At 40.6% G+C, this 27,791-nt stretch overlaps 1 protein-coding gene and 1 long non-coding RNA gene across 2 annotated transcripts; one reads left to right on the forward strand and one right to left on the reverse strand.

Annotated features, from left to right (window-relative positions):
* The first annotated feature begins 1,177 nt into the window (after positions 1–1,177).
* On the forward strand, positions 1,178–6,419 carry LOC146706951 (uncharacterized). The gene is made up of 5 exons (XM_085458249.1): positions 1,178–1,285; positions 1,487–1,547; positions 5,167–5,290; positions 5,827–5,903; positions 6,151–6,419. The coding sequence occupies exons 1-5, from the start codon at positions 1,178–1,180 to the stop codon at positions 6,408–6,410; spliced, it is 630 nt and encodes a 209-aa protein (XP_085314375.1). The 3' UTR covers positions 6,411–6,419.
* A 767-nt stretch (positions 6,420–7,186) lies between these two features.
* LOC146706952 (uncharacterized) lies at positions 7,187–9,665 on the reverse strand. The gene is made up of 3 exons (XR_014920727.1): positions 9,371–9,665; positions 9,120–9,182; positions 7,187–8,798 (listed from the first exon to the last, which is right to left on the reverse strand). It is a non-coding gene; the product is annotated as an uncharacterized LOC146706952 (long non-coding RNA).
* Positions 9,666–27,791: the final 18,126 nt, after the last annotated feature.

The following is a 27,791-nucleotide window of genomic DNA, read 5'->3' on the forward strand; positions in this document are numbered from 1 at the left end:
CCGCAGCACTTGGTAAGTTTATTGTATAGCATTTTGGACGGGTTGATAGCAGTGTTAGCAAAATTAGCAAAGCTAAATTACTTAGCTAGTCCTCAATTATTTCATTTGGTAGGCAGCAGACAGAGATCGAACATCATACAACTCTATTTATTTATTTGGTAGGTAGGTAACAGTCGTTCTTGATGTAAATGTTTCCTTAGGAATCCAGCAATGCACCTGGACCAAGTAGACCTGCTGTCTCCACTGGGATACCATACCGCTCGGTAGGCCTTCTTACACATATCATTTAATTTATTTATCATGAAATTTCCCCTTGTGGGACTAATAAAGGTATGTTATCTTATCTTTGCTGACCGATTTTGATATACAATCAGGTTCATAAATATTTGGATACAGACACATTTTCTAATGTTGCTTCTGTACATTACCAGAATGAATTAAAAATGAAACTACTCCAATGCAGTTGAAGTGCAGACTTTAAGTTTTAATTCAGTGGGTTGGACTAAATGAATGCATAAAAATGTGAGGGGGAAAAATTAATTTGTAAACACAATCCTATCATTTCAGAGGCTCTAAGGTAATTAGACAAATTAAATAACTGAAAATAAAATGATCATTTCTATTACTTTATTCAAAACCCTTTGTTGGCAATGACAGCCTGAAGTCTTGAAGTCATGGACACCACCAGATGCTGGCATTCCTCCTTCAGTTTTCTGTGTAATGGGTAGACAATAGTAAGATGGTCTGAGTCTACAGTTTTTTGTTTTGTTTTGTTTTTTAATGAACAGATAACAGAAACCTTATGGATGTATTGTAATGCATAGGTGTCTATCTGTATCTGTGTTTGAATTCATTTCAGGTTCCTCTTCCATCAGTTCCTCAAGCTCATGCTACGCGCTCACATTTTGTGAGAAAAAACAAGACCTGCAAACACTATACAAAAGATGTTGTGTGCTTGCCCTTGTCTTCAGCATCAACGTTTCTCATACCGAGAGGAGATTCACAAGCAAAACTAGCACAAGATGGCCTTATTGGGAAGATCTCCTTTACATCTGACTGGTCTGAAGCATAACTTAGAGAAGAAATCGCAGCAATCTTCAGAAGAACGTTTGCACTGTCAACTAGCCAGACATTCCCTTTTGAGTATTTGAGTACAATTAGAGGATGTAAACGACTAATGAAACCAAATGTTTTTAGCAGTTTTCTTTGGGGTGGCCAAGAAGTTGGCTCGATTTGTTCCACCACCTGCCTCTATATAATGGCAGGGATACAAACACCTGCACAGGTAAACATTTTATATTGCAGTGCAGAAATATTTATTGTCTAAAAAGTGAGTCTGTTCCCTTAACGTAATTTTCTTAATTAATTAATATTGCACTTTTAGCAGGTGTAAACAGTTTTTAGTGCAGCCATGTGTCTCTGTGTTACCAGTGATTTGGTGCAACTGTATTTGATTTTATGTAGAACATGCTTTCTTTTCCCTCAGGAGGAACCAGAAGAGCTGTCTGACAGTGACTTTGAAAGTCCAGTCTGCCGGAGAAGACGAGGTATGTGACGTGAATGAAAACCTAGTGAGGTTCTAAGCTCAATGACCAGTTAGATTTTGTTACTGCAGTGCGTAATAATTCCTGGGGGGTTTGTTTGATGAGAGCATCATTAATTTGTCCGATTGGGGCGATCGTGGCTCAAGAGTTGGGAGTTTGCCTTGTAATCGGAAGGTTGCCGGTTCGAGCCCCGGCTCGGACAGTCTCGGTCGTTGTGTCCTTGGGCAAGACACTTCACCTACTGCCTACTGGTGTTGGCCAGAAGGGCCGATGGCGCGATATGGCAGTTTCGCTTCTGTCAGTCCTCCCCAGGGCAGCTGTGGCTACAACTGTAGCTTGCCTCCACCAGTGTGTGAATGTGTGTGTGAATGGGTGGATGACTGGGTGTGTAAAGCGCTTTGGGGTCCTTAGGGGGGACTAGTAAAAGCGCTAGAGAATTGCGAGAAAGCAAATTGTTGGTTAAGGTTTTTAAGGAAGCAGCACTTCGTGATTTATACAGGCACTTGCATCCACATACCGTCCATTACACTAGATTCGATTCGTTAACTAAAACAAGGATTGATAGATTCTACATATCACATAATGTTCAAGGTCTGAAATATGACACTCTTTTAACAGACTTTTCTGATCATATGGTGGTTATGGCAACAGTATCTTGTTGTCCCCATGAATTTTTGAACTATTGGAAATTGAATACATCCTTGTTAGCAGACGAGTTGCTTGTGTCCGAAGTTAAATCTGAAATTAAGAAAATATGACATCTTAAGATTTTTACTACTTCTTTCTCGTAACTTTGGGAGCTTCTTAAACGACGTATGTGTCAATTTTTTTAATTTAAAGCGAGAGAATTAAACCATGCAAAGAATGTAAAATATAATGAAGATGTGAGTAGATATATATATTTAAGAAATAAGGAGGAGAAGGAAGAGGAGGAGGAAAATCAACTGATGTCTCTTAAAGAGGACATTGATCGGGTCAATAGAGAAGTTTTATTTAATATGTTGCGACGTACTGACTTTCACGGGAACAGTGATTATATGATTTTTAATAATCAAAAGAAAAGTCGAAATGATTTTATTGCCTCAATTAAAGATAAACATGGAAAGTCAGTTTTTAAAGAAGAGGGGAAAAGACAAGTAATTAGAGATTATTGTTCGGAGATGTTTTCATCCATTGCTACAAACAGCAATGTTATTAACAATTTTTTGAGTGAGGTTGAACCATTAGATTCTGTCATTTATGAAACTTTGATTGGAAAAATTAAAAGAGAGGAAGTAGAGTCAGTAATTAACCAACTTAGTACCGATAAAACACCTGGTCTGGATGGACTCCCCTCTGAATTTTACAAAACTGTGAGTAAAGAACTGTCTGAATTATTAACTCAGTATTTTAATGAAGGAATAGAAAGAGAAACAATGGGTAAATCGTTTTATGAGGGAGTTATGTGTTTATTATATAAGAAAGGTGATAGAGAAGATATTAACAATTATAGGCAACTGACAATAATGAATGTAGATTATAAGATTTTTGCTAAAATAATTATGTCTAGACTAGAAGATGTATTAGATATTATCATTGAAAAAGAACAAACATGCGCAATTAAGGGATGATTGATGTGGGATAACTTAAGTTTCCCACTCCTATTTATGGAAAGTAATGAAAGCTTATAATTTCCCGGACCAATTTATTTCTATTATTCAATTGATGTATAAAAAGTCCTTAGTGCGAGTTAAGGTAAATGGAAAGCTCTCATCCCCTTTTAGCGCTGAGTGCGGGGTTAAACAAGGATGTCCTTTGAGTGCTGCGTTATATAAGATAAGATAAGATAAGATAAGATAAGATAACCTTTATTAGTCCCACACGTGGGAAATTTGTTTTGTCACAGCAGGAGTGGACAGTGCAAAAGTTATGAGGCAAAAATTAGAATATATGTCCTTGCCATTAACCCCTTACTGAAAAGGATCAATGATGACAAACTGATTAAGGGATACGTCCTTGACAAATCCCATAAAATCGCAGCTTTGGCGTATGCAGATGACGTGACTGTGATAATCAGAAACCAAAATGAACTGTCTTCAGTTATGGAGATATTACACCACTACGAACAGGCATCAGGTGCCAAGCTGAACCAAGACAAAACTGAAGGGGTGTGGCTTGGACATCCGACCAGACAACCTAAAATGACGATCTCTCTTTGTAGGGAGATTAAAATTTTGGGTATATGGATTGATAATACTGACTCTAGTTTACTAAAGTGGAATAAGAAAGAAAATGAAATTAAAATGGAAATTATAAAATGGGAAAATAAAGATACAAATTATAAAACAGGTATTAATATTGTAAAAACACACATAATTTCAAAACTTCTTTTCCTTGACACAATTTTTCCTCCTCCGAGAACAACTGTAATGAAAATAAGTAAGATGTGCATTAAATTTATCTGGGGATCCAATCGAGAAGTGACTAAGAGAAAATTTATGTACAAGAGTAGGAAGCACGGGGGTTTGGGAGTCCCAGACTTAGAGATTGTTTTGCGAATTCCTTTTATTAAAATTATTCAAAGCGCAATTTCTCGGGGTGCCCCGTGGGTTCGAGGGAAGGAGCAATTGTGGCAAAAGAAAAGAGGCAGGGCCAGAGCGGGCGTTCCATACCACAGACTTATGTTTGGTGACTTATCAAGTCAATGGGAACAATATAGTTTAAATATTCTCCAAGATAATACGAAAAATATCTATAAAAAAATTAATGGAATCAAAAATGAAGGTTTAATTCAATACAAGTATGCAAATGAAGATGAAAACCTTTCAATAGTTAAAAATATACAAGACAAATTATTATCTGAAAGCATGAGAGACGTGGTATGGCTCATCTCGCTCGGGCGGCTCCCTGTGAGAGCGGTGGTACAATGGAGTTGTTTTGTTACCACCATGAAATGTCCTATGACAGACTGTGATGAAGATGAGACCCTAGAACATCTTCTATTGGATTGTTATAGGACAACTGAGATAAGACAGAAGATGACAGAGATTGGCTATGACGTTGATGTTAATATCAAAGCAGTTAAATATGGTTTGTTTAAAGAAAAAATGGGTGAAGACAAAAGGAGACTCTTTTGGTTAGTAATGTGTGTAATAAACACACATATTTGGAAAACCCGTGCCAAAGGAGTACTTGAACAAAAGATGATAAGTAGTGATGTGCTGAGTAAACATATCATTACAGATCTGCGGAGAAGACGAACAATGGACCTGAAACTTGGGAAAGTTTTCCCCTGGAACGAATTGAAACTGTAAATTTTGTGAGCGTTGTGTGGACTCAGATGCTAGATTTTCCTCCTTGTTTCTCCTTTTTTGTATGTGTTCATGGTTTTGTATATGTAATTGTATGTGTATGTACATTTTATATGTAAATTTGTTTACTTTAAATAAAGATTTTAAAAAAAATAAATAAAAGCGCTATACAAAAACAGGCCATTCACCATTTTAACGTTTACGGATTATCACAGGTGATTAAAGCCAAGGAGGAATTTGTGCCCAACTTTCACTTGAACTAATATAAGGATATATAAAGGCTCTGTTAACATTATGAAGCAAGTCATGCTGACCTTCTTTCCTTTGTTCAGTGCATCATGCGTTGCCTACAACACCAGGTGAAAGTGAGGCCAAGCATCAGGAAACAGAGAGCTGCATTCAAGAGAGTGAAAATGAGGGACAGCAGATGTTTCCATATAATGTGGCAGAATTTGTGTAAGCTGTTGTCTAGGGGTTAAAGAAATCCTTCATTTTAGATGTTGTTTAGGACAGCGGTCCCCAACCTTTTTTGCGCCACGGACTGGTTTATGCCCGACAAAATTTTCATGCACCAGCCTTTAAGGTGTCGCGGATAAATAAAACAAAATAAAACTAGTACCTGTACCGATAAAAAGAAGATTTATTCATAACACACATGAAAAGACCAAGGAAAACAGAGTTAACGATAACAAAATAACACTGAAAACCGATAAAAACCCTGAAAACTATACATTTCACACCTGAGCCTCAACTCTCGCGGCCTGGTACCAAACGACTCACGGACCGGTACCGGTCCGAGGCCCAGGGGTTGGGGACCGCTGGTTTAGGATATTGTTTTGATGCAGGTTTCCAATTTGCATGTTTGGGGGTTTTTTTGCTGAATGACTGCAACTTAAGGATTTACATTTAATTTTTTTTTTTTAATGATGTAGTGTTAGAAATTCTTCAAGGCTGACAGGTTTTATGATTTCTAATATCTCTTATCTACTTAGCCCTATTTTTCTGGAGGAAGATGAAGCTCTTGAAGAGGCAATTCAGCGTAGCCTCCTAGAAGAGTCTGATAAACAAAGTGAAGTTCATATTTCAAGGTAAGATTTGAAAGTAACCTTTGATAATTGAATATCTTATTTGCATCTTTACTTGCATCATTTTTTTTGCAGTTACACAATTACAAAGGTAATTGCTCATTTCTGACTAATTTAATATGGACTATCACAACATAATTATCTGTTGTAACTCTGTGCACTTGAGTGAAATGTACAGCAAATTTCCATTTTTCCCCGAGATCTGTTTGTCATTGTCCCATTTTTATATAGGTCTTTTAAGAAACTCAGCAAAGAAGAAATTGAAGGTCTTCTTAGAGCTCATAGTGAGAAAGTCATTACACCAGGAACAAGACAACTCCATATCAGTCGAGCCAATGTGTGGTCAACTGCTTTGCGTCAGTTCAAGAGACCCAAGTTTGCAGAAAGCTGTGAGATGCTTTATGTCACATTTGCAAGCGATGAACATGATACAGAGGAAGATGCTGCTGACCTTGGGGGGCCAAGGCGGGAGTTTTTCCGTTTACTGGTGAAGGCCATCTTTCAGGAGAGTGGTGCTTTTGAAGGTAATATGATTTCATAGATAAACTAACTTACTTACTCAAGGCATAAAGGCTTGTTGACGACACTCGTTTTTATAATGTTACAAACGCAACAACCACCTGATCTGAACATTGTTTGACAGAACATTAACAAGTTAATAAATGACTACAGATAATAAATCTGTTATGTTCTGTGTGTCTGAAACAGTAAAAAAAAAAAAGTAATACATTTTTATCTGTCAATCTCAAGATATCAGTTGGGGTCTGTACAGAATATACTTTTTTTGTGTGTTATTTTTCAGCTACACCAAATGGATGCACACTGAAATTTAACATCCTACACTTGCCACCGGGAGCAGCAAGATTCCAGCCATAGGTTTTCAACCAGCTCCTAAAATAACATTCATTCACGATGAAAGCAAACATCTCCCGATTGCACACACGTGCAAATGAGCTTCAGCTTTTTGTGAATGAAACAACAATGGCTGATGATGATGCTTTTCATTACTGCTTCTTAGTAGCACTCATGAATGGAGCTTTATTCAGCACCATCTAAACATGTTCCAAAAAAGTGAAATTAAAATGGTGGGTTTGTTAACTCTAATCCTGTTCATTAATTGTAGTTTCAAGTAACTTTGCTTCATACAAGAAAGTTGAAATCAATTCTGACTGCATTTAATGTTGAAATGTAATAATTTTCAAAGCTTCAATAGATTTATAAAAATGCTAACTCTGTATTTTCAACGACAAATCAATAAAGTCACTGGTGTAATACAATTAATAATTTTATTAAGCTTTTTCTTTTTTAAACAAGGACATTTCAAAACAGTTTATGCACAGAGTATACTAAACATGCTTTGTAGAACAGGCTAGGATTACTTAGACATCTAACAGCAACATTTATTAAGACTATTGCAACTTTACAATGATTAAAACAATACTGTAGATAATCTTGTGAATTGGTTTAAAGACTGACTGTTCCGTGTTGATAAATTTCACTGTTATACTGTATTACACTGTTACAGTGTGAATTTGATCTTTACTGCAATCTGAATAACTGGTTTTACCCATAAACTAAAAGTGGTTGTAGCCTTCTGAATAGCCTATGAGTCACTGTCAGTCATTAACTCTGAGTCCTTATGTGGCGGGAGGCATCACTGCTAGAGGGGAGGGGCTTCTGCAGTAGTACAAAAACTGCATTTGCTGTACAGCATTTAAGAATACTAAGTGTCATCACTCTTTAGAACATCGCTGGTATCCTGTGGTTGAGGTCACACATTTACAAGTTTGTTAAAAATATACTGCTGTGTTCGCTGAAACAATGTTTTACCATTATTGTTGTCTTCTTCAAAAGGGTGAATGCTTGTATATAGCTCTTGTAAATCACTGTCATTTAATGGGACAAACCTACTTTCAGAGTTTGACAAGGAGGGTATGGAGACCTCTGCTGTAGAAAGTTCTGGGTTGTGACGATGAGACACATGAGTTCCGCAGGCAAAAAGCTGGATGGGAGTTCTATTACCTTCAGTGGAAATAGAGTGATTGTTATATCCAGCTTTGAATTCCTTCAAAGTGCGGTTGATTCGTGGTAGAAACACATAATGAAGGGAAAATAGGTCTGTTGCATTTTCTAAGTCTAGGATACCAAGTGATTCCAATTCATAAAATATAGGTGCCTAAATGTGGCTACAGTTGTTGTTTAAGTCTCAGTTGAAACGCTCAACCCTCTGGTTGTGCACAGAACTTCCCATTAAGACAGAGCTTTCACCCCTGCTTGCTCGCATGTCCTCCCAAATCTGAGCATTCTCTCCTCCATGATCAGTCCTGATATGCAGGGGTCTGCCAAATTGTCCAACAGCTGCAGTAAAGAGGGCTTTCACAGTCTCAGCTCGATTATTGCTGGAGCACTGAAGAAACATCAACATCCTGCTGTATCCATCTATTGCACCATGAACAACAAACTTCCAACGAATCAGTTTGTGATTTCCATCTATGTGCCATATGAAATTTGGATGAGGCACAGAATATACTCGCCGAGCAACTGCAGTTCTCGGCAAGTATGGATAGAACACCAGCCGAGTCCACCCTCCGCAGTGACTCTCTTACGCGCCATCTTTGAACCACTATGTTTTTGGAACGCAGATGACCCATCAGCATCACTCCTCCAACATTTGGATGTTCAGTTTTTATCTGGGACACTATCTGATCTAACTCATGGTCACTGAATTTTGACTCTGAGATATTGTAGTCTTGCAGTAACTTATACAGAGTGGGCCTGGAGATGGAAAGGATAGATGCAGCTTCAGTAAAAGATGTTTTCAGGGAAAGAACATTTTCCAATTCCTCTTTGGAAATCTGAAGCCTTCCTTGGTAACCATCCTAGAACACGGCACAGAAAATCTCAATGAGCGCAATTGTACTGTGACAGATTAGCTAGAGAGTAATATTTTATCAATAGTTTTAAAATATGAAAGTGAGCAATCAAAAGACACTTCACAGCAAAAACAGTAATAAAATATGACGTAAAACTTGTGAATGTTGTTGGTGGTGATGTGACACTGCTAGTGATGGACCCCTAAGAAGATGAAATGTATGTAGAATCAGAATCATTACTTTGACAGGATTTAATTTAAGGTCACATATTACACCAAAGAAAAAACAAAAATCAGTCAGCTAAATGATATGTGTAAGAAGGCCTACCGAGCAGTATGGTATCCCAGTGGAGACGGCAGGTCTACTTGGTCCAGGTGCATTGCTGGATTCCTAAGGAAACATTTACATCAAGAACGACTGTTACCTACCTACCAAATAAATAAATAGAGTTGTATGATGTTCGATCTCTGTCTGCTGCCTACCAAATGAAATAATTGAGGACTAGCTAAGTAATTTAGCTTTGCTAATTTTGCTAACACTGCTATCAACCCGTCCAAAATGCTATACAATAAACTTACCAAGTGCTGCGGCGTTTGTGAGGTCGAGGGTGCACTACTGCTGAATCGTTGGATGGCCGACAAAACAGCTCTTCCAATGTTTTCAGCTAAATCGCTGGACATGCTCGTAGGGAATAGTCGAAGCAGCTCATGGCAGTCAAAAGTGACCGTGAGAGGAGCGCAAACACAGAACCTGACCACGACCGGCACACTTTAGCGCGGGAGGTTTTCTTGAAGCTTTTATTTTGGTATTTCCGTTGACCCGTACAATAAATTTGCATATTAGCTAAATATTTAGTTTCCCGTAACATTTAGATTTAACATTTAACATTTAGATTTATATATAACATTTAGATTTAACATTTAACATTTAGATTTAACATTTAACATTTAGATTTAACATTTAACATTTAGATTTATATATAATATTTAGATTTAACATTTAACATTTAGATTTATATATAACATTTAGATTTAACATTTAACATTTAGATTTATATATAACATTTAGATTTATCATTTAACATTTAGATTTATATATAACATTTAGATTTAACATTTAAAATCCTGTTTTAAATATGAAAAGTTACAAATATTTTACCAAATGTTGTAAAAAATGACTCGAAAAAACATGTTTTTGTAAGATTTAGAGCTAAATATAGAAAAATGTTGCTGTTAATTTCGGCATGTTTCAGTTTACAAACGGCGCACCATACAAATGAGTATTTTGTCCACATCATCCTCTTCATGCATGTTGTCTTACTCCAAGCTGTATAGGCTCGAAAGCCTACTACCAGTTAAGCATATTAGGTGATGTGCATCTCTGTAATGAGAAGGGGTGTGGTCTAATGACATCAACACCCTATATCAGGTGTGCATAATTATTAGGCAACGTCCTTTCCTTTGGCAAAATGGGTCAAAAGAAGGACTTGACAGGCGCAGAAAAGTCAAAAATCATGCATTTCATGCAAAATAGTCAACAGGGTCGCAAGAAGCGTGTGGAAAAACCAAGGTGCAAAATAACTGCCCATGAACTGAGAAAAGTCAAGCGTGCAGCTGCCAAGATGCCACTTGCCACCAGTTTGGCCATATTTCAGAGCTGCAACATCACTGGAGTGCCCAAGAGCACAAGGTGTGCAATACTCAGAGACATGGCCAAGGTAAGAAAGGCTGAAAGACGACCACCACTGAACAAGACACACAAGCTGAAACGTCAAGACTGGGCCAAGAAATATCTCAAGACTGGTTTTTCTAAGGTTTTATGGACTGATGAAATGAGAGTGAGTCTTGATGGGCCAGATCGATGGGCCCGTGGCTGGATTGGTAAAGGGCAGAGAGCTCCAGTCCGACTCAGACGCCAGCAAGGTGGAGGTGGAGTACTGGTTTGGGCTGGTATCATCAAAGATGAGCTTGTGGGGCCTTTTCGGGTTGAGGATGGAGTCAAGCTCAACTCCCAGTCCTACTGCCAGTTTCTGGAAGACACCTTCTTCAAGCAGTGGTACAGGAAGAAGTCTGCATCCTTCAAGAAAAACATGATTTCCATGCATGACAATGCTCCATCACACGCGTCCAAGTACTCCACAGTGTGGCTGGCAAGAAAGGGTATAAAAGAAGAAAAACTAATGACATGGCCACCTTGTTCACCTGATCTGAACCCCATTGAGAACCTGTGGTCCATCATCAAATGTGAGATTTACAAGGAGGGAAAAGAGTACACCTCTCTGAACAGTGTCTGGGAGGCTGTGGTTGCTGCTGCACGCAATGTTGATGGTGAAAAGATCAAAATAGAGCTGGGCCATATTATACCGTTCACGGTAATACCGGTATAATGTTAGGCAACGATAGGAAAATGAAATATCGCGATAGAATGGGAGTAAAACGCGCATGCGCAGTGCCTTTGTTTTCATACGCACATGGCCGATTGTTGAGTGAAACAGATGAACCAGAATTGGTTTGTAAAAACGGTGCAACTTCAGTGATGTGGAACTGGTTTGGTGTTTGTCCGTCAGATACACGACAAAGCACATTTTTTTGCAGAACATGCAAGCGGCCGTCGTTATTGTCGTATTTGTCGTGCTAAGATGCTCTTAAATCTGGGAGTAATCTGGGTCCTAAACCCCCTCTTCAGGTCAAACGAACACTGCAGCATCACTGAGAGTTAAAAACTGTCTAAATTCTTTCATCTTTAATAAAACAATCAGCATTGCTGCTTTACCAGGTGTAACTATGAAGTTTAACTTCCAGGCATTCATGAAAACAAAATGTATTACATTTAACGGAGTTAGAAGTTAGCAGGAAGCTAGCGGAAGTTAGCTCGCTAGTTTCGCTAGTTACCTAAACATGATATTGCATGTTCTGACTGAGAGATTTCTGAAAAAAATCAAACGTACAGCTCTGCTATCACTTCCAACATAAATGAAGACAGGAAACTAAACAGCAGTGACGTTTGTAGGGTTACTGAAGTTGGGCTAGCTGGTATATAATGATGTGCTACGTGATCGCTAGCGACACAGCTATGTTAGCATAACATAAAGAGTGAAGCTGGAGGACGAACACTAACACTTTTCCATTTATAAAAGTTAACGTGAAGGTTCCTCATGGTTAGAGACAAATGCAATCGCATGGCAGGATGCTGTAAACGGACCAAACTTCAGTCAGGAGAACAACTGAGATAATCCATCCACAATACGAGGTTAGTCATTAATATACTGCAACAACATGGGAATAGAGCAGCTGCCAGAGAATTCAACATTAATGAATCAATGGTACAGAAGTGGAGGAAGCAAGAAGAATGAGTTTAATAAAGTTTGATTTATCTGACTGCTTTGTTTCGCTTAATGTGCCTTATAATCCCGTGCACCTTATGGTCTGAAAAATACGTACTGCACACTGCAGTTTAATGTTGCAAAGCACCTCTTTTTAACTTCAGTGGATATTATACATGGTTATGCTCAGGATATGTCAGCCCATTTCTACTGGAAATGCCTTTTGGTTAAACTTTCAGCAAGGAATTTGCATTTGCACTGTTACATTTTTATAAAGCTTTAATGTACATAAAAACCAGCTTCTTGTTTAAGTGAAAATAAATGGAAGGTTGTCTTTTTGCGCTAGTAATGTTGTGGAGTTGTATTTTGTCTCGCATCAATTATATCGTCAGTTATATCGTTATCGCAAATTTTCAAATATATATTGTGATAAATATTTTTGGCCATATCGCCCTGCTCTAGATCAAAACACTGACAGAATCCATGGATGGCAGGCTTTTGAGTGTCCTTGCAAAGAAAGGTGGCTATATTGGTTGCTGATTTGTTTTTGTTTTGTTTTTGAATGTCAGAAATGTATATTTGTGAATGTGGAGATGTTATATTGGTGTCACTGGTAAAAATAAATAATTGAAATTGAAATTGTTTGTTTTTTGTTAAGTTGCCAAATAATTATGCACAGTAATAGTCACCTGCACACACAGATATCCCCCTAAAAGAGCTAAAACTAAAAGCAAACTAAAAACTACTTCCAAAAACATTCAGCTTTGATTTTAATGAGTTTTTTGGGTTTATTGAGAACATGGTTGTTGTTCAATAATAAAATTATCCCTCAAAAATACAACTTGCCTAATAATTCTGCACTCCCTGTAGTATACGTGGGGTAACGAGACACGATTAACACCTCACGACTACTGCTCACGCGCAACCACGTAAACGTCGGTGAAAAAGACGGAGCAGCGTGTGATCTGGACACAAGCGATGGAGGCACAACTTGTAGAACTTTGGAAAGCTCATCTGAGCCTTTTCGATGTGGCATCACAAAATTATCACGACCACAACAACTGTGAAAATAGTTGGATTTACATTGCTGCTTAATCACAGCTGCCTGATCAATGTTTTTCATTAGCAATTTAGCAAAGTTGATGGTGGTGGTGTGTCTGTATGAGTGAAAGACAGAGAGAGAGAGCGAGCGAGCGACATAATTTCTGTTATAACCTTCATTTTATGGACGCACAGTGTGAGCACTCAGGTCGCATCAGAGCATCGGGCGGTATAGTATGAGACCCTGCATCGTGACCTATGAACTTCTAACCCCTGTGAGTCAATCGTGCAGTTTGAGCAGGAGCTGAATAACGTGACTGAAAAAAAAATCGCACAGTGTCTGCCCAGCTTTAGGTGTACTGTCATCCGAGACTTGCACCGCAGCGTTTGTTTCCCTGTTGGCCATGCTTCTTGTTGTGGTCATCTGTTGTCTTCCGGTATTTTCTCTGCAAGCGACCTTTCCTCAACCAATGAGATGAGCGGTAATCTGAATTGTCATACTCGAATTGTCATAAGTGTGCTGTCAGCTCATTGGTCACAAAGCAGGAGAGGGGCTGGGAATTATGTTTTCAAACAAAGCGTTAATTCCATTAACATTTATAGATTACTTTTGATTCTCACTGTATTACGGGACAAAGTGCGTCCCTTATTAGCTCAATACGGGACGTGTACTTTTGTTTCTAAATACGGGATGATTCGGTTTTTTAAGGGATGGTTGGCAACCCTAGCGGTATGGTATCCCAGTGGAGCCGGCAGGTCTACTTGGTCCGGGTGCATTACTGGATTCCTAAGGAAACATTTACATCAAGAACGACTGTTACCTACCTACCAAATAAATAAATAGAGGCAATCAAAAGACACTTCACAGCATAAACAGTAATAAAATATGACGTAAAACTAGTGATGGACCCCTAAGAAGATGAAATGTATGTAGAATCAGAATCATTACTTTGACAGGATTTAATTTAAGGTGACATATTACACCAAAGAAAAAACAAAAACCAGTCAGCTAAATGATATGTGTAAGAAGGCCTACTGAGCGGTATGGTATCCCAGTGGAGACGGCAGGTCTACTTGGTGCATTGCTGGATTCCTAAGGAAACATTTACATCAAGAACGACTGTTACCTACCAAATAAATAAATAAAGTTGTATGATGTTCGATCTCTGTCTGCTGCCTACCACATGAAATAATTGAGGACTAGCTAAGTAATTTAGCTTTGCTAATTTTGCTAACACTGCTATCAACCCGTCCAAAATGCTATACAATAAACTTACCAAGTGCTGCGGCGTTTGTGAGGTGGAGACTGCAGCTACTGAGGGTGCACTACCGCTGAATCGTTGGAAGGCCGACAAAACGGCTCTTCCAATGTTTTCAGCTAAATCGCTGGACATGCTGGTAGGGAATAGGTGAAGCAGCTCATGGCAGTCAAAAGTGACCGTGAGAGGAGCGCAGACACACAACCTGACCACGGCCGGCACGCTTTAGCGTGGGAGGTTTTCTTGAAGCTTTTATTTTGGTATTTCTGTTGACCCGTACAATAAATTTGCATATTAGCTAAATATTTAGTTTCCCATAACATTTAGACTTAACATTTAGATTTAACATTTAAAATTGTGTTTTAAATATAAAAAGTTACAAATATTTTACTAAATGTTGCAAAAAAAATGACTCGAAAAAACATGTTTTTGTAAGATTTAACGGCGCCCCATAAATTAAAGGATCTCTCCTTGACAAAACCCATAAGATTAAAGCCTTGGCGTATGCAGATGATGTGACGGTGTTAATTAGAAATCAAAATGAACTCTCTATAGTGATGGAGACATTACACCAATACAAACTGGCATCAGGGGCCAAGCTGAATCAAGATAAAACTGAAGGGGTGTGGCTTGGACATCAGACCACCAAAAGACCTGAAATGGCGATCTCCCTATGCAGGGAGATTAAAATCTTGGGTATATGGATTGATAGTACTGACTCTTGCCTATTAAACTGGACTCAAAAATCAAAACAGATAAAATCAGAACAGTAGATAGAATCAGTAGTTAATGTAAGTTTTGAAATCTAAGCTTAAAAGTGTGGATTTGGTGCTTTATTCAAATGCAGCTGAGAATAGGTGAGTCTTCAACCTGGATTTAAATAAACTGAGTGTTTCAGCTGATCTGAGGCTTTCTGGGAGTTTGTTCCAGATATAAGGAGCATAAAAGCTGAATGCAGCTTCTCCGTGTCTGGTTCTGACTCTGGGAACTGATAAAAGACCAGATCCAGATGACCTGAGGGATCTGGAAGGTTCATACTGGGTCAGGAGGTCACTGATGTATTTTGGTCCTAAACCATTCAGAGCTTTATAGACCAGCATCAGAATTTTAAAGTCTATCCTCTGACGGACAGGCAGCCAGTGTAAAGACCTCAGAGCTGGACTGATGTGGTCCACTTTTTTGGTCTTAGTGAGGACTCGAGCAGCAGAGTTCTGAGTGAGCTGTAGTTGTCTGACTGGTTTTTTAGGTAGACCTGTAAAGATGCTGTTACAGTAGTCAAGCCTACTAAAGATGAATGCATGGACTAGTTTTTCCAGGTCCTGTTGAGACATCAGATCTTTTATCCTTGAAATATTCTTGAGGTGATAGTAAGCTGACTTTGTTATTGTCTTAATGTGTTTTTCTAAGTTTAGGTCTGCATCCATCACTACACCCAAATTTCTCGTTTGGTTGGTGGTTTTTAGATGTATAGATTGAAGTTCTCTGGTGACCTGTAATCGTTTTTCTTTGGCGCCAAAGACTATTACCTCAGTTTTGTTTTTGTTTAGCTGGAGAAAATTGTGGCACAACCAGTCATTAATTTCCTCAATGCATTTACCAAGAGCCTGTACAGGGCCTTGGTCTCCTGGTGACATTGTGATATATATTTGTGTGTCATCTGCATAGCTATGATAGTTTATTTTGTTGTTCTTTATAATCTGTGCCAGTGGGAGCATGTAAATGTTAAACAGAAGGGGTCCCAAGATGGAACCTTGGGGAACTCCACATGTGATACTTGTCTGCTCAGATGTGAAGTTACCTATTGATACAAAGTATTTCCTGTTTTCTAAGTATGTTTTGAATCAGTTTAGTACAGTTCCTGAAAGACCTGCCCAGTTCTCCAGTCGTTTGAGTAATATGTTGTCGTCAACTGTATCAAATGCTGCACTGAGATCCAGTAAAACTAAGACTGACATTTTTCCACTGTCTGTATTCAGACATATGTCATTAAACACTTTGGTCAGAGTGGTTTCAGTGCTGTGGTTCTGTCTAAAACCTGACTGGAAGGCATCGTAGCAGTTATTCTGTTTTAAGAAGTAACTGAGCTTCCAAAGAGTTTTCATCTTTGGAGAGGTAAGGTGGAGTGAGGAGGTAAGTGACGGAAGTGACGGACAAGGTAAGCGACTCATGTTGTAACTGACGTCAGACGCCGGAGATTTTGGCGGAAAATTAAAGCAAATGGTAGTTTAGATTTGAACAAATTCATTTAAGCTTCAGCATTACCAAATACACTTATCAATTGTCTTATAACTAACACTATTTGTCTAAATAATCTCCAACACCCTGGAGAACAACGAGGAGAGTTTAGAGACTCTCCAAGATTATATTGATTAGTGCTTTCAGGATCTCGTGATGAAGAAGACCCAGTGTGCAGCTCCCCCGGCCAAACCTGAGACGCCGTCGTCGAAAAGACAACGCCCGGCAGATTCCCCCGGCTCAACATCGCCAGCCGGCAAAGATATTGCCGACATATTGGAGTCAATCGACAAGCGATTGTCCAGTTTCGACGCAAGGCTGTCCTTGGTGGAGATTCTTCACCGAGAATTTAAATGCTTGCGAGAATCCCTGGAGTACAGCCAGCAGCAGGTGGAAACGCTTGCTGCTGAAAATGCCACGCTAAGGGAGTCGGTGAAATGTCTCACAGATAATGTTACCCAGCTCAATAGAGAAAATAAAAAAATAAAAGAAACAGTTATCGATCTACAAGCTCGTAGCATGCGTGATAATCTGGTATTTTCTGGTATTCCAGAAGCCGCTGGAGAGGACGCGGAGACCACGGTAAAAAGCTTCATCAAAACCCACCTGAAGCTGCCGGAGGACACTGTGAAGAACATCGTCTTCAATCGGGTACATCGCCTCGGCCCCATTCGGGCTACGGCCGGGAGACCACGTCCTATCGTGGCCAAATTCGGCCACTTCAAACAAAAGCAACATGTGAAAAGCCGCGGCAGGGAATTAAAAGGAACGGACTTCAGCGTGAACGACCAGTTCCCCGAAGAGATCTTGGAACGACGCAGGGTCCTCTTCCCAATCCGACGCGGCTTCATCCAGAAGGGCTCCCGCGCTGTCATCGCTGTGGACCGGCTGTACGTGGACGGACAGCTCCACCGCGACCCCAACATCACTCCGTGGCTGTATTAACCTCACACCAGATAAGAATCAGCTGCACCATTTCCCTATCCACTCACACTAACTTGCATTAACATCTGTTTAACTTACCAGCATCAAATCGCATCTTAAAGTGTGATTTCATAGCAGAATTAACACCGTCACTCTCCGTCAGTGATTTAATTGGAATGTTTATGTTTTGTTTTGTGTTTTTTTTTTTCTTCTCGTTTTTTTTTTCCCTCTCTTTCCCTCCCTCTTGGTTTTATGCTGCTCACCCCTGTCCTTGGTTTCTTTCTTTATTCCTTTCACTGCCTCGATCACCTGCTTCGACACTCATCCACAAACATCCTTTATTTCGACACATACGCACCATGCGCTCAACGGCAGCACATTTACATCAGTCAGACAGCGCACACAGTCGTTTAGGATACACACACTTAAGCCAAGCCTACTCATATTAGTAACTATGCATACACAAAGTCAGACTCAGGGAGCATCTCGCCACACATTTTTTCTCTCTCTCCTTCTCTTTATTTATGAACAAGTGACGTATTCTCTCCACCTGGCTAAGCGACGCACACAGCATACATCCCTAGTTATACACAAACATCTATGGGTACACTGAGGTTCATTACATGGAATATAAATGGAGCTGGCTCCAGAGTAAAGAGGTTAAAAATATTTAACCGACTCAAAAAACTACAGGCAGATGTTGTCCTATTACAAGAGACCCACAGACCTCTTAGAGGTTCGAATGAACTTAAAACACCTGAGTTTCCTAATGTGTTCTCAGCTTGTTATAATTCTAGACAAAGGGGAGTAGCAATTTTAATACATAAAAATATTAATTTCACAGTACTCGATACAGTTATAGATCCAGAGGGCAGATTCTTAATCATTAAACTATCTATACTTGATAAAAAGCTATGTATTGTAAGTGTATATGGTCCAAATGTTGATGATCCCTCATTCTTTCACGGTTTTTTCAGTGCACTCTCTGAACACTTAGATGGCACACTTGTTCTTGGAGGCGACCTCAACCTTGGACTAAATGAAGACATGGATAGGCTCAATACAGCGGGAACTCAGCGTAATTGGCAGTCCACAAATATAATCAAACAGTATATGAGCGACTTTGGTCTTTGCGATGCACGGCGCTCCCTTCACCCCACCAGTAAGGAATATACTTTTTTCTCACATGTCCATCACTCCTACTCTCGTCTGGATTATTTTTTGGTCAGCAGCTCACTGCTGAACGACATTTCAGACACTGAGATTCATCCTATAGCTGTCAGCGATCATGGTCCTGTATCTTTAACACTAATGCACAAGAATAATACTACGCCAAGAAAAAACTGGAGATTTAATATATCACTACTTAAAGATGAAGACTTTATTAAATATTTTAAAAAAGAGTGGACTTCATATTTAGACTATAATGACACTCCCGAAACATCAGCTTCTGTTCTATGGGAAGCAGGGAAAGCTGTGATGAGAGGTAAAATAATTTCTTTCTCATCACATAAAAAGAAAAAAGAAAACAAAAATATTCAGGAATTAGAAAAAAACATCAAATCACTAGAAGAAGCCTACGCGTCCCACCAAGATCAGGAAACATTGAACAAAATACGCAAAACAAAACTAGAATTAAATGAGATAATTGATTAAAAAAAACAAAATTCTTAGTACAAAGACTACGCCTACAAAATTATGAACATGGTAATAAATCCGGTCAATTTCTAGCAAACCAGCTAAAACTAAATAAAGAAAAAACAACTATATGTGCTGTTCAAGATTTATCTGGGAACACAATATATGATCCGATACAAATAAACAACATTTTCAGGGATTTCTATAAAACGTTGTATTCACCACAAATAAACCCATCTAAAAAAGAAATTGATCAGTTTTTGGACAACATAACTCTTCCAAAATTATTGGACACTCAAGCAATGGCACTGGATTCACCATTGACACCAGGTGAACTCCAGGAAGCTCTGATAAGTATGCCCAATAATAAGGCTCCAGGTCCAGACGGCTTTCCTGCAGAATTCTACAAAGAATTCTGGTCGATTCTAGCACCAGTTTTCTACAGAACGTTGTTGGAAATTAAAGAAAAGGGCAGACTTCCATCAAATATGAATTCTGCAAACATTAATCTCCTGCTAAAACCAGGCAAAGACCCTGTATATCCCTCAAGCTATCGTCCAATATCCCCTATAAACGTAGACCTTAAAATAATCTGCAAAGCTCTCTCAAAGAGACTGGAGAAAATAACCCCCCTCTTAATTCATCCTGACCAAACTGGTTTCATAAAAGGTAGGCACTCATCAACAAATACACGCAGATTACTTAATTTGATAGACTACTCATACAGTAAAAACCTAGAAACTACAATATTCTCTTTAGACGCAGAAAAAGCATTCGACAGAGTTAACTGGAAATTTCTATTTGCAACTTTACACAAATTTGGTTTTGGATCCTCTTTCATAAACTGGTTAAAAATATTATATAATTCCCCAACAGCTTGTGTTAGAACAAATGACCAGACATCCTCCAGCTTCTGTCTCTTGAGGGGCACCAGGCAGGGATGCCCACTCTCCCCTTCACTGTTTGCAATTTTTATTGAACCACTAGCAGCAGCAATTAGACAGAATTCAGTAATTAAGGGCATAAAATGCATGAACGTGGAACATAAAATCAGCCTTTATGCGGATGATGTGTTACTCTTTCTCCAAAATTCACAAACCAATATCTCTGGGGTGATTGAATTGATAAACTCTTTTGCAAGAATATCAGATTACTCAATTAACTGGTCAAAATCTACAGTTCTACCGATTAATTGCTCCCTCCATAATTCCTCTTCTACACCACTGCAATCGGGAAATATAAAATATTTAGGTATTAATGTTTCTCCCAAGCTTGCAGATCTAACTAAATTAAACCATATCCCACTTTTAAAGAAGGTAGAAGATGATCTGGCTAGATGGAAATGTCTACCCATATCACTCATGGGAAGGGTTGCCGCTATAAAAATGATGGTCTTACCAAAAATAAATTATTTATTCTCAATGATCCCAACTAAACCGCCACAAGATTGGTTCAGATCTCTAGATTCATGTATGTCCAAATTCCTTTGGAAAAATAAACCCCCACGTATAAGCTTAAAAACGCTACAAAAGACCAAGGATAAATGAGGACTAGAACTGCCTAACTTTCAGCACTACTTCTTAGCCAACAGGCTTCAGTTTATCTCAGGATGGCTAAAACACACCCTCTTAGATGAACCTTGGCTAGATGTAGAACAAGCACTTTGCAATAATCTAGAGATCTCAGACCTACCATTTATCAGCTCAAACATCCAACGACATGAATGCTTTAAAAGCATCAACATCAGCGCTTCTCTGACAGCATGGTGGGAGTTTCTAAAATTGACAGCGTCTTCATTAATCCCATGCAAACGTACATCTATCTGGAACAACCCTGACATATTACAAAACAATAATATGATAAACTTTTCAGATTGGAGTGGTAAAGGAATCAAATATTTAGAACATATACTAGAAGGAACAGAATTTATTTCATTTGACAGACTGGTTACACAATATGGGATCAACAAGAAAAGATTTTTAGAATATCAACAAATTAAATCCATAGTAAAAAAGAAATTTAAACCGGGTCAAGTTGAACTACAAACACCACCAAGTGTGGTTCAATTTCTTACTCTTAAAACCCCCAAATTACTATCCAAAATATACAGAATGCTTTCTAAAACAGATGAATCAATATCACTTCCTATTGCAAAATGGGAAGCGGATTTATCAGTTAACTTAGACCAAAACTTCTGGTCTCAGATTTGCTTAAAAACCTTTCATCTAATTAGAAATCCCAGTCTTCAATTAATTCAATACAAAATATTACATAGAGTGCACTATACAGGTCATCGGATGTTCAAGATGGGCTTTACGTCTACCAACAACTGCTCACACTGCCAAACCAATTCACTGGACAATTATATCCACGCTCTTTGGTTCTGTCCACCAGTTCAGAAGTTTTGGCGCGAGATATGTGAAGACTTATCGAAGTGTCTGAAATGTAACATTCCAACTTCCCCCTTAGTGTGTTTGTTGGGCAGCTTAGATAATGTCACTTCAGAAAAGAATATCGCCCATATGGTTTTCACTGCCCTATGCATAGCCAAGAAAACAGTCCTCATGAACTGGAAAAATAAAAATAATCTTAATTCTAACCAATATAGAAATTATCTATTAGATTACATTAGTCTTGATACAGCCTCTGCCACCACATCAGATCAATTGCTCTGGGCTCCTTTGATCAGCTCCATCACCTAGTGGGGGTGGGGGGTCATAGTTTGGTCCCACCTTCGCTGTTGTGATTGGTGTGGGGGTAGGGACAGGCTTAGGGCGTCGGGGGGTTCCCCGGAGGCATTTTCCTTGAGGGGCTCAACCCGGGGTAGCGGTCATGTCCGGTTAGGGGCTCTGTTGGCTCTCAGGTGACTGTTTCCTCGCGGCTGCGTGCAGCGGGACTAGGGGAGGGTCTGTGCTGACGGACGTGGGTTACTGACCTGGTAGCCTGGCTGCCCCTGGGTGGGTCCGGGATGGGCGTGAGGTTCTGGGGGCGCTCCGTCTCTGGGCTGGGGCCCGGGCCGGGCCTCGGGGGCTTGGGTCCTGGTTGGTGTGTTGCCGGGGTTGTGGGCGGGTGGGTGCATGGGGGCCCAGCCCTGGAGCAGGGTGCCGCCGGTGCATCGAGCCACCTGGGGGGCTCTTCAACTGGTGGGGAAGATTGTCACATCTTGCAGGAGCTTTCCTCTCCTCAGGGGCTCTCTCTACAGGAGGGGGAGATACAGGAGAGGTGGAGGAAGATCTCAGCCTGGGTGTTTATTGTCTTATGTAGTCTGGAAGACGAGTGGATGGTGGGGTGGGTGCAGTTTTCTCTGTGGTGGGGTTGGGTGGACTGTCCTGGGCTCTGTGGGGCCGGGAGGCGCTGCTGCGCTGGGCCCCGGTCTGGATGGGCCTGGGCCCCCTTTCCCTGGAGGGTCGCGGAGTATGGGGGTGCCTACTGGGGTCAGCGGGGGAGCTGGCCCCAGGGAGGGGTCACTTGCCCCTCCCTTCCTTCCCTCCCCATCTCCAGCTGCCTCCCTCTTCCCGCTCCATCACAACCACCCACACATGCAGGACCTTGGAGTAGAGGTATGTCACCAGGGTGCAGAGGAGGCCACCCCCCCCCTGTCCCCTTCTGGCTGCCCCTGCCTCAATTTTATCCCACAACTTAGACATTCACATTACTCACACTCTCATTACACATACATATAGGATCTTGGGGGTGGGCACGATACACGGAATCCAAAGTACCATCAGGGTGTACACCTCACCCCTGGCGTCGTTGCCCACCTCTCAATGTTAAATAGACGTAGACATTGAGGGCCAGCAGGAGGGACCATGCGCTTACCTGCTGCTCTCTGGCAGGTAGCTCCATGCCCTCCTGGGTTTTAAATGCACCTTAGAACACACATGCATCAACACTACAATGAGCGGGTGGAGGGAGGTTTGGAGTCTTCTCTCACCCCCATTCACTGCGACCTGCTGGAGCAGGGGGGCTAGGAGGAGGAGTTGGCCATCCGACTGCGGTCTGGAGTGTGGGGGCCTCCCTGCTGCTGCCTCCCCCCACCGCAGGGAAAAGGGTAACACCACCTGGGTCTGGGTGCAGTTCCCCCCCCTCCAGGGGCAAGGGTACCTAGACCCGGGGCTTAGAGTACGCTTGGGGAGTGTGATCGTGTGTACAGCGTCTCTTTATGTCTGTCTCCACGTTGGTTGAGTGTGGAGTAAGTGTATATGAGAGCATGAGGGTGGGAATGGATGTTTGTATATGTGTGTGCCTGTATTTCTGTGTCTATATGTCAGGTTGGGTGTCAGGCGCCACCTCTCTGGGGACATCTTAGGCCCTCCAAGGTATGGAGGCCTATCTCCCCCTACCACCACTTCCCCTGCCAGTGGCGGACTCCCTCAGACGTCGGTGCGTTGGTGGTTCTTTGTGTCCGGGGATGGGCGTCCAGGTACACACCGGCTCACTCCTTGGCGGCCGCTTATCGGGGCCTGGAGCCTGGGGCTTGCTCGGGCCACTTCGGAGGTGGGGTGCCCCCGGCCTCTCGGCCTGGGGCTCGGTCACTCAGGCACGGCTGGCTGCTGGCGGAGCTCACGGGCGCGTCACTGCAACTCCCCCTGGCTTCTGCTCCGCGGCTGCTGAGTGAGCCCTCATCTGGGACTCTCCTCAGCTCTGTTGGTCTTCCTTGGTCTCTTGTGTTCTGGGGGCCTTGTGTTCTGGGGGCCTCTGGATGTCTGGAGTTTTGATCTCCTCCATACCTGCTTCATGCCCTGGAGGACGGGGCTGTGGCCCCCCCACACCCTCTAGCAGATCATTACATGAAGGAACCTTTTAAAAAACAAAAAACAAGCGCGTCCATGCTCACAGGTGTACACACGGGTGATCACACCCACAAACTACACCCTTTTTGGCTCCTACCTCAAAGCACACTGTGTTCTGTTGATCTTATGTGCTGCACAATAATGTTTAATATTTAGTATTTACTGTCATATTCCCATATATCATTGTGATGTTGTTTATTCTATTACTCTTGTTCTCTTCTGCTTGTTTTCTTTTTTCTTTCTCAGCAGGTGACCCAGGTGATTGATATATGCATTTTCTTTTTCTTTTTCTGCTCATTCTGTTGGTTTTTGGTTTTTGCCCTTCTCCCCCGTCCCTCTTCTCAGCTGTTTCTCTTTCCCTCTTTCTTTCTCCCCTTCTTTCCCCCAGTCAAGTCTGTCCCATGTTCAGTAAGTGAAAATAAAATAAACAATAAAAGGTGAATCAAATGGACCATTACGGCAAGGCTGGGATGGTCAATTTGGTAAAGTAAATCCGTTGGGCATCTTTCTTTGCCTTTAGACAACAATTCTGATGGCAAAAGAGCCAAACGGGACAGGCAAAAAAAAAAAAAAAAAAAGTAACTGAGCTGTTGAGAAACTGCTTTTTCAATGATCTTACTTAAAAATGGGAGATTTGAGATCGGCCTTTAGTTGTTCATTTGTGTCTTGTCAAGATTGTCCTTTTTCAGTATAGGTTTTATTACAGCAGTTTTTAGTGATTCTGGAAACACACCTGATAATAAAGAAAAGTTGACGATCTGTAACAGGTCTGACTCTAAAGTATTTGAGACCTTTTTGAAAAAACTTGTTGGCAGGACATCTAAACAGCAGGAGGAGGAGTTCAGTTGACCTAAGATGTCCTCCAGGTCTTTGCTGTTAATCGGGTGAAACTGTTTCATGGTGTTTAAACAGTTTTTTGGTGGATACAGTACATATCCTGGATCTGCTGTTGATGTACCAATTGCTTGTCTAATTTTTTGGATTTTTTCTGTGAAGAATTTGGCAAAGTCATTGCAGGCCATGGTCGAATGAAGTTCAGCTGCCACTGACACAGGAGGGTTTGTTAGCCTGTCAACTGTAGAAAATAAGACCCGAGCATTATGGCTGTTTTTAGTGATGATGTCAGAGAAGTAGGACCTTCTTGCACTCCTCAGTTGTAAATTATAATTGTGAAGTTTCTCTTTATAGATGTCATAATGAGGAGGTTTGTTTTTCTCCATCTGCGCTCAGCTTTCCTACACTCTCTTTTTTCATTTTTCACTAGTGTGGAGTTTCTCCATGGAGACTTTTTCCTTCCAGAGATAACCTTCACCTTAATGGGAGCAATAGTGTCCATTACATTTAACATGTTAGCATTAAAGCTATTGACGAGCTCATTGACTGACCCTCTGGACAGGTCAGGTGTTAATGGGAAGACCTGGTTAAAAATTGCACTACTGTGTTCAGTTATACACCGTTTTGTGATCACTGTTGTTGATATATTTATGTGGGCTGAGATTTTACTTTCAAAGAAAACACAGTAATGATCAGACACGCCCACATCAGACACAGTAACCTTTGAAATGCTCGGGCCCTTGGAGATCAGTAGGTCAAGAGTGTGTCCTCTATTATGTGTGGCCTCTGTTACATGCTGAGTCAGCCCAAAGTTGCCCAGAGTGTTACTCAGGTCTTTAGTCCCTTTGTCCTGAGGGTTGTCCACATGAATGTTAAAATCCCCAACAATAATTACACAGTCAAAATCAACACAGATCATAGACAGCAGTTCACTGAGGTCATTAAAAAAGTCTGTGCATTAAGAAACACAACTTTGGATGGGGCCTTCAGCTGTAAAGCCACATATTCAAAAGACTGAAAACTTCCAGGAGATAGCTGCTTACATTGGAATGATTCATTAAATAGGACAGCAACCCCTCCTCCTCTCCTGCTCACCCTGGCCTCACTGATAAAACTGTAGTTAGGAGGGGTCGTCTCGATGAGAACAGCTCCACTGTTACCTTGGTCCAACCAAGTTTCAGTTAAAAACATAAAATCAAGGCTGTGCTCAGTGATTAAATCATTAATTAAAAATGTTTTCCCAGCTAAAGATCTAACGTTTAATAAAGCCAACTTAAGTGTTTTAGAGGTATTACTTGTCCCCTCGTGTTTGGGAGCAGTCTCAAGGTTCAAGGTTCAAGGTTCTTTATTTGTCACATGCATAGTTATACAAGTATAACACACAGTGAAATGTAGCCTGACACGCACCTCGACATGTGCAAAAATTGGGGGGGGGGGGGGGGGGGGGGGGGGTGTAGAGGAAGAACATTATATATATATATGTACATACATATAGTATATACACTGGGTGAATGTGCAGTAGTAGCAGCAAGCAGGTGAATTCTGTACATTAATATGAATAGACATCTGACTATTTTACAGGATAGACAATATAAACATATTTAAAATTAAAGGAATTGAAATGTACATTGTGCCTTGGTTTAGTGTCTGGAAGAGTCCTGTCTCAGTCAATTATAGATGATGTGAGAGGGCGGGTGTGTGTGTTTAGGGCACGGATGGCTTGGGGATAGAAGCTCCTCTTGAGTCTCTCTGTCCTTGCCCGGAAGATGCGGAACCTTCTACCAGATTGCAGAAGTTGGAACAGTTTGTTGCCAGGATGGGACGGGTCCTTCAGTATCTGCGCTGCTCTAGTCCGGCATCTCCTGGTGTAGGTGTCCTGAAGCAGGGGGAGAGCAATCCTGCAGCAGCGTTCTGCTGTACGGATCACTCTCTGGAGAGCTTTTTGGTCCTTCACACAGCTGTTCCCAAACCACGATGTCATGTTCTGTGTGAGGATGCTCTCCACAGCGCCTGTATAGAAAATCCTGAGGATCTTTGGAGAGACCCTGAACTTCCTCAGTTGTCGTAGGTGATACAGGTGCTGCCTAGCCTTTTTGGTCTGGACCTGAATGTGGGCAGCCCATGTCAGGTCTGAGGAGATGTGGACACCAAGATACTTGAAGGACTGCACCCTCTCCACTGGAGCTCCATTGATGATGATGGGCTTGTAGTCTGTGGCACACAAGGTATGTTTACTATGTGGGAACATTACAACTTAGATGTTTTACAGACTAACACGTGAAATATTTATAATACAATTAACGAAAAGAAAAATGAAGGTAGAATCCAATACAAGTATGCAGATATAGGAGAAAATTTATTGATCGTGAAAAATACTCAAGATAAAATGATATCTGCAGGCATGAGGGATGTAGTGTGGTTCATTTCACTCAGGCACCTTCCTTAAAGCGCGTAGTCCAATGGAGTTGTTTTGTTACTACCAAAAAATACCCTACGAAAAACTGTGATGAAGATAAGACGCTTGAACACCTCTTGTTGGACTGTTATAGGACAGTTGAGATAAGACTGAGGACGATGGAAATTGGATATGATGTTAATATTAATGTTAAAGCAATTAAATATGGTCTATTTAAAGAAAAAAATGGGTGAAGACAAAAAGGAGATTATTTTGGTTAATAATGTGTGTAATAAATACTCACATTTGGAAAACAAGAGCCAAAGCTGTAACTGAACAGAAAATCATAAGTAGTGATGTTGTGAGTAAACATTATTACAGATTTGAGAATAAGAAGAACTTTAGACCTTAACCTTGGCAGAGTTTTACGTTGGGATGTGTAAAAATCGTAAGTTTAATAAGTGGCTTGTGAGTTTCTGTTTCTGTATCTTTCTCTAACTTTTAACTGTGTCCCTTCCTTTGACGAGCAAAATGTCTTGTATGTAATTGTATTTTGTA

This window comes from Copadichromis virginalis, linkage group LG6 (assembly GCF_057382275.1).
Source record: "Copadichromis virginalis isolate Kocher_CV1m ecotype Utaka linkage group LG6, C_Virginalis_male_GT1.1, whole genome shotgun sequence".
Lineage (NCBI taxonomy): Eukaryota > Metazoa > Chordata > Actinopteri > Cichliformes > Cichlidae > Copadichromis > Copadichromis virginalis.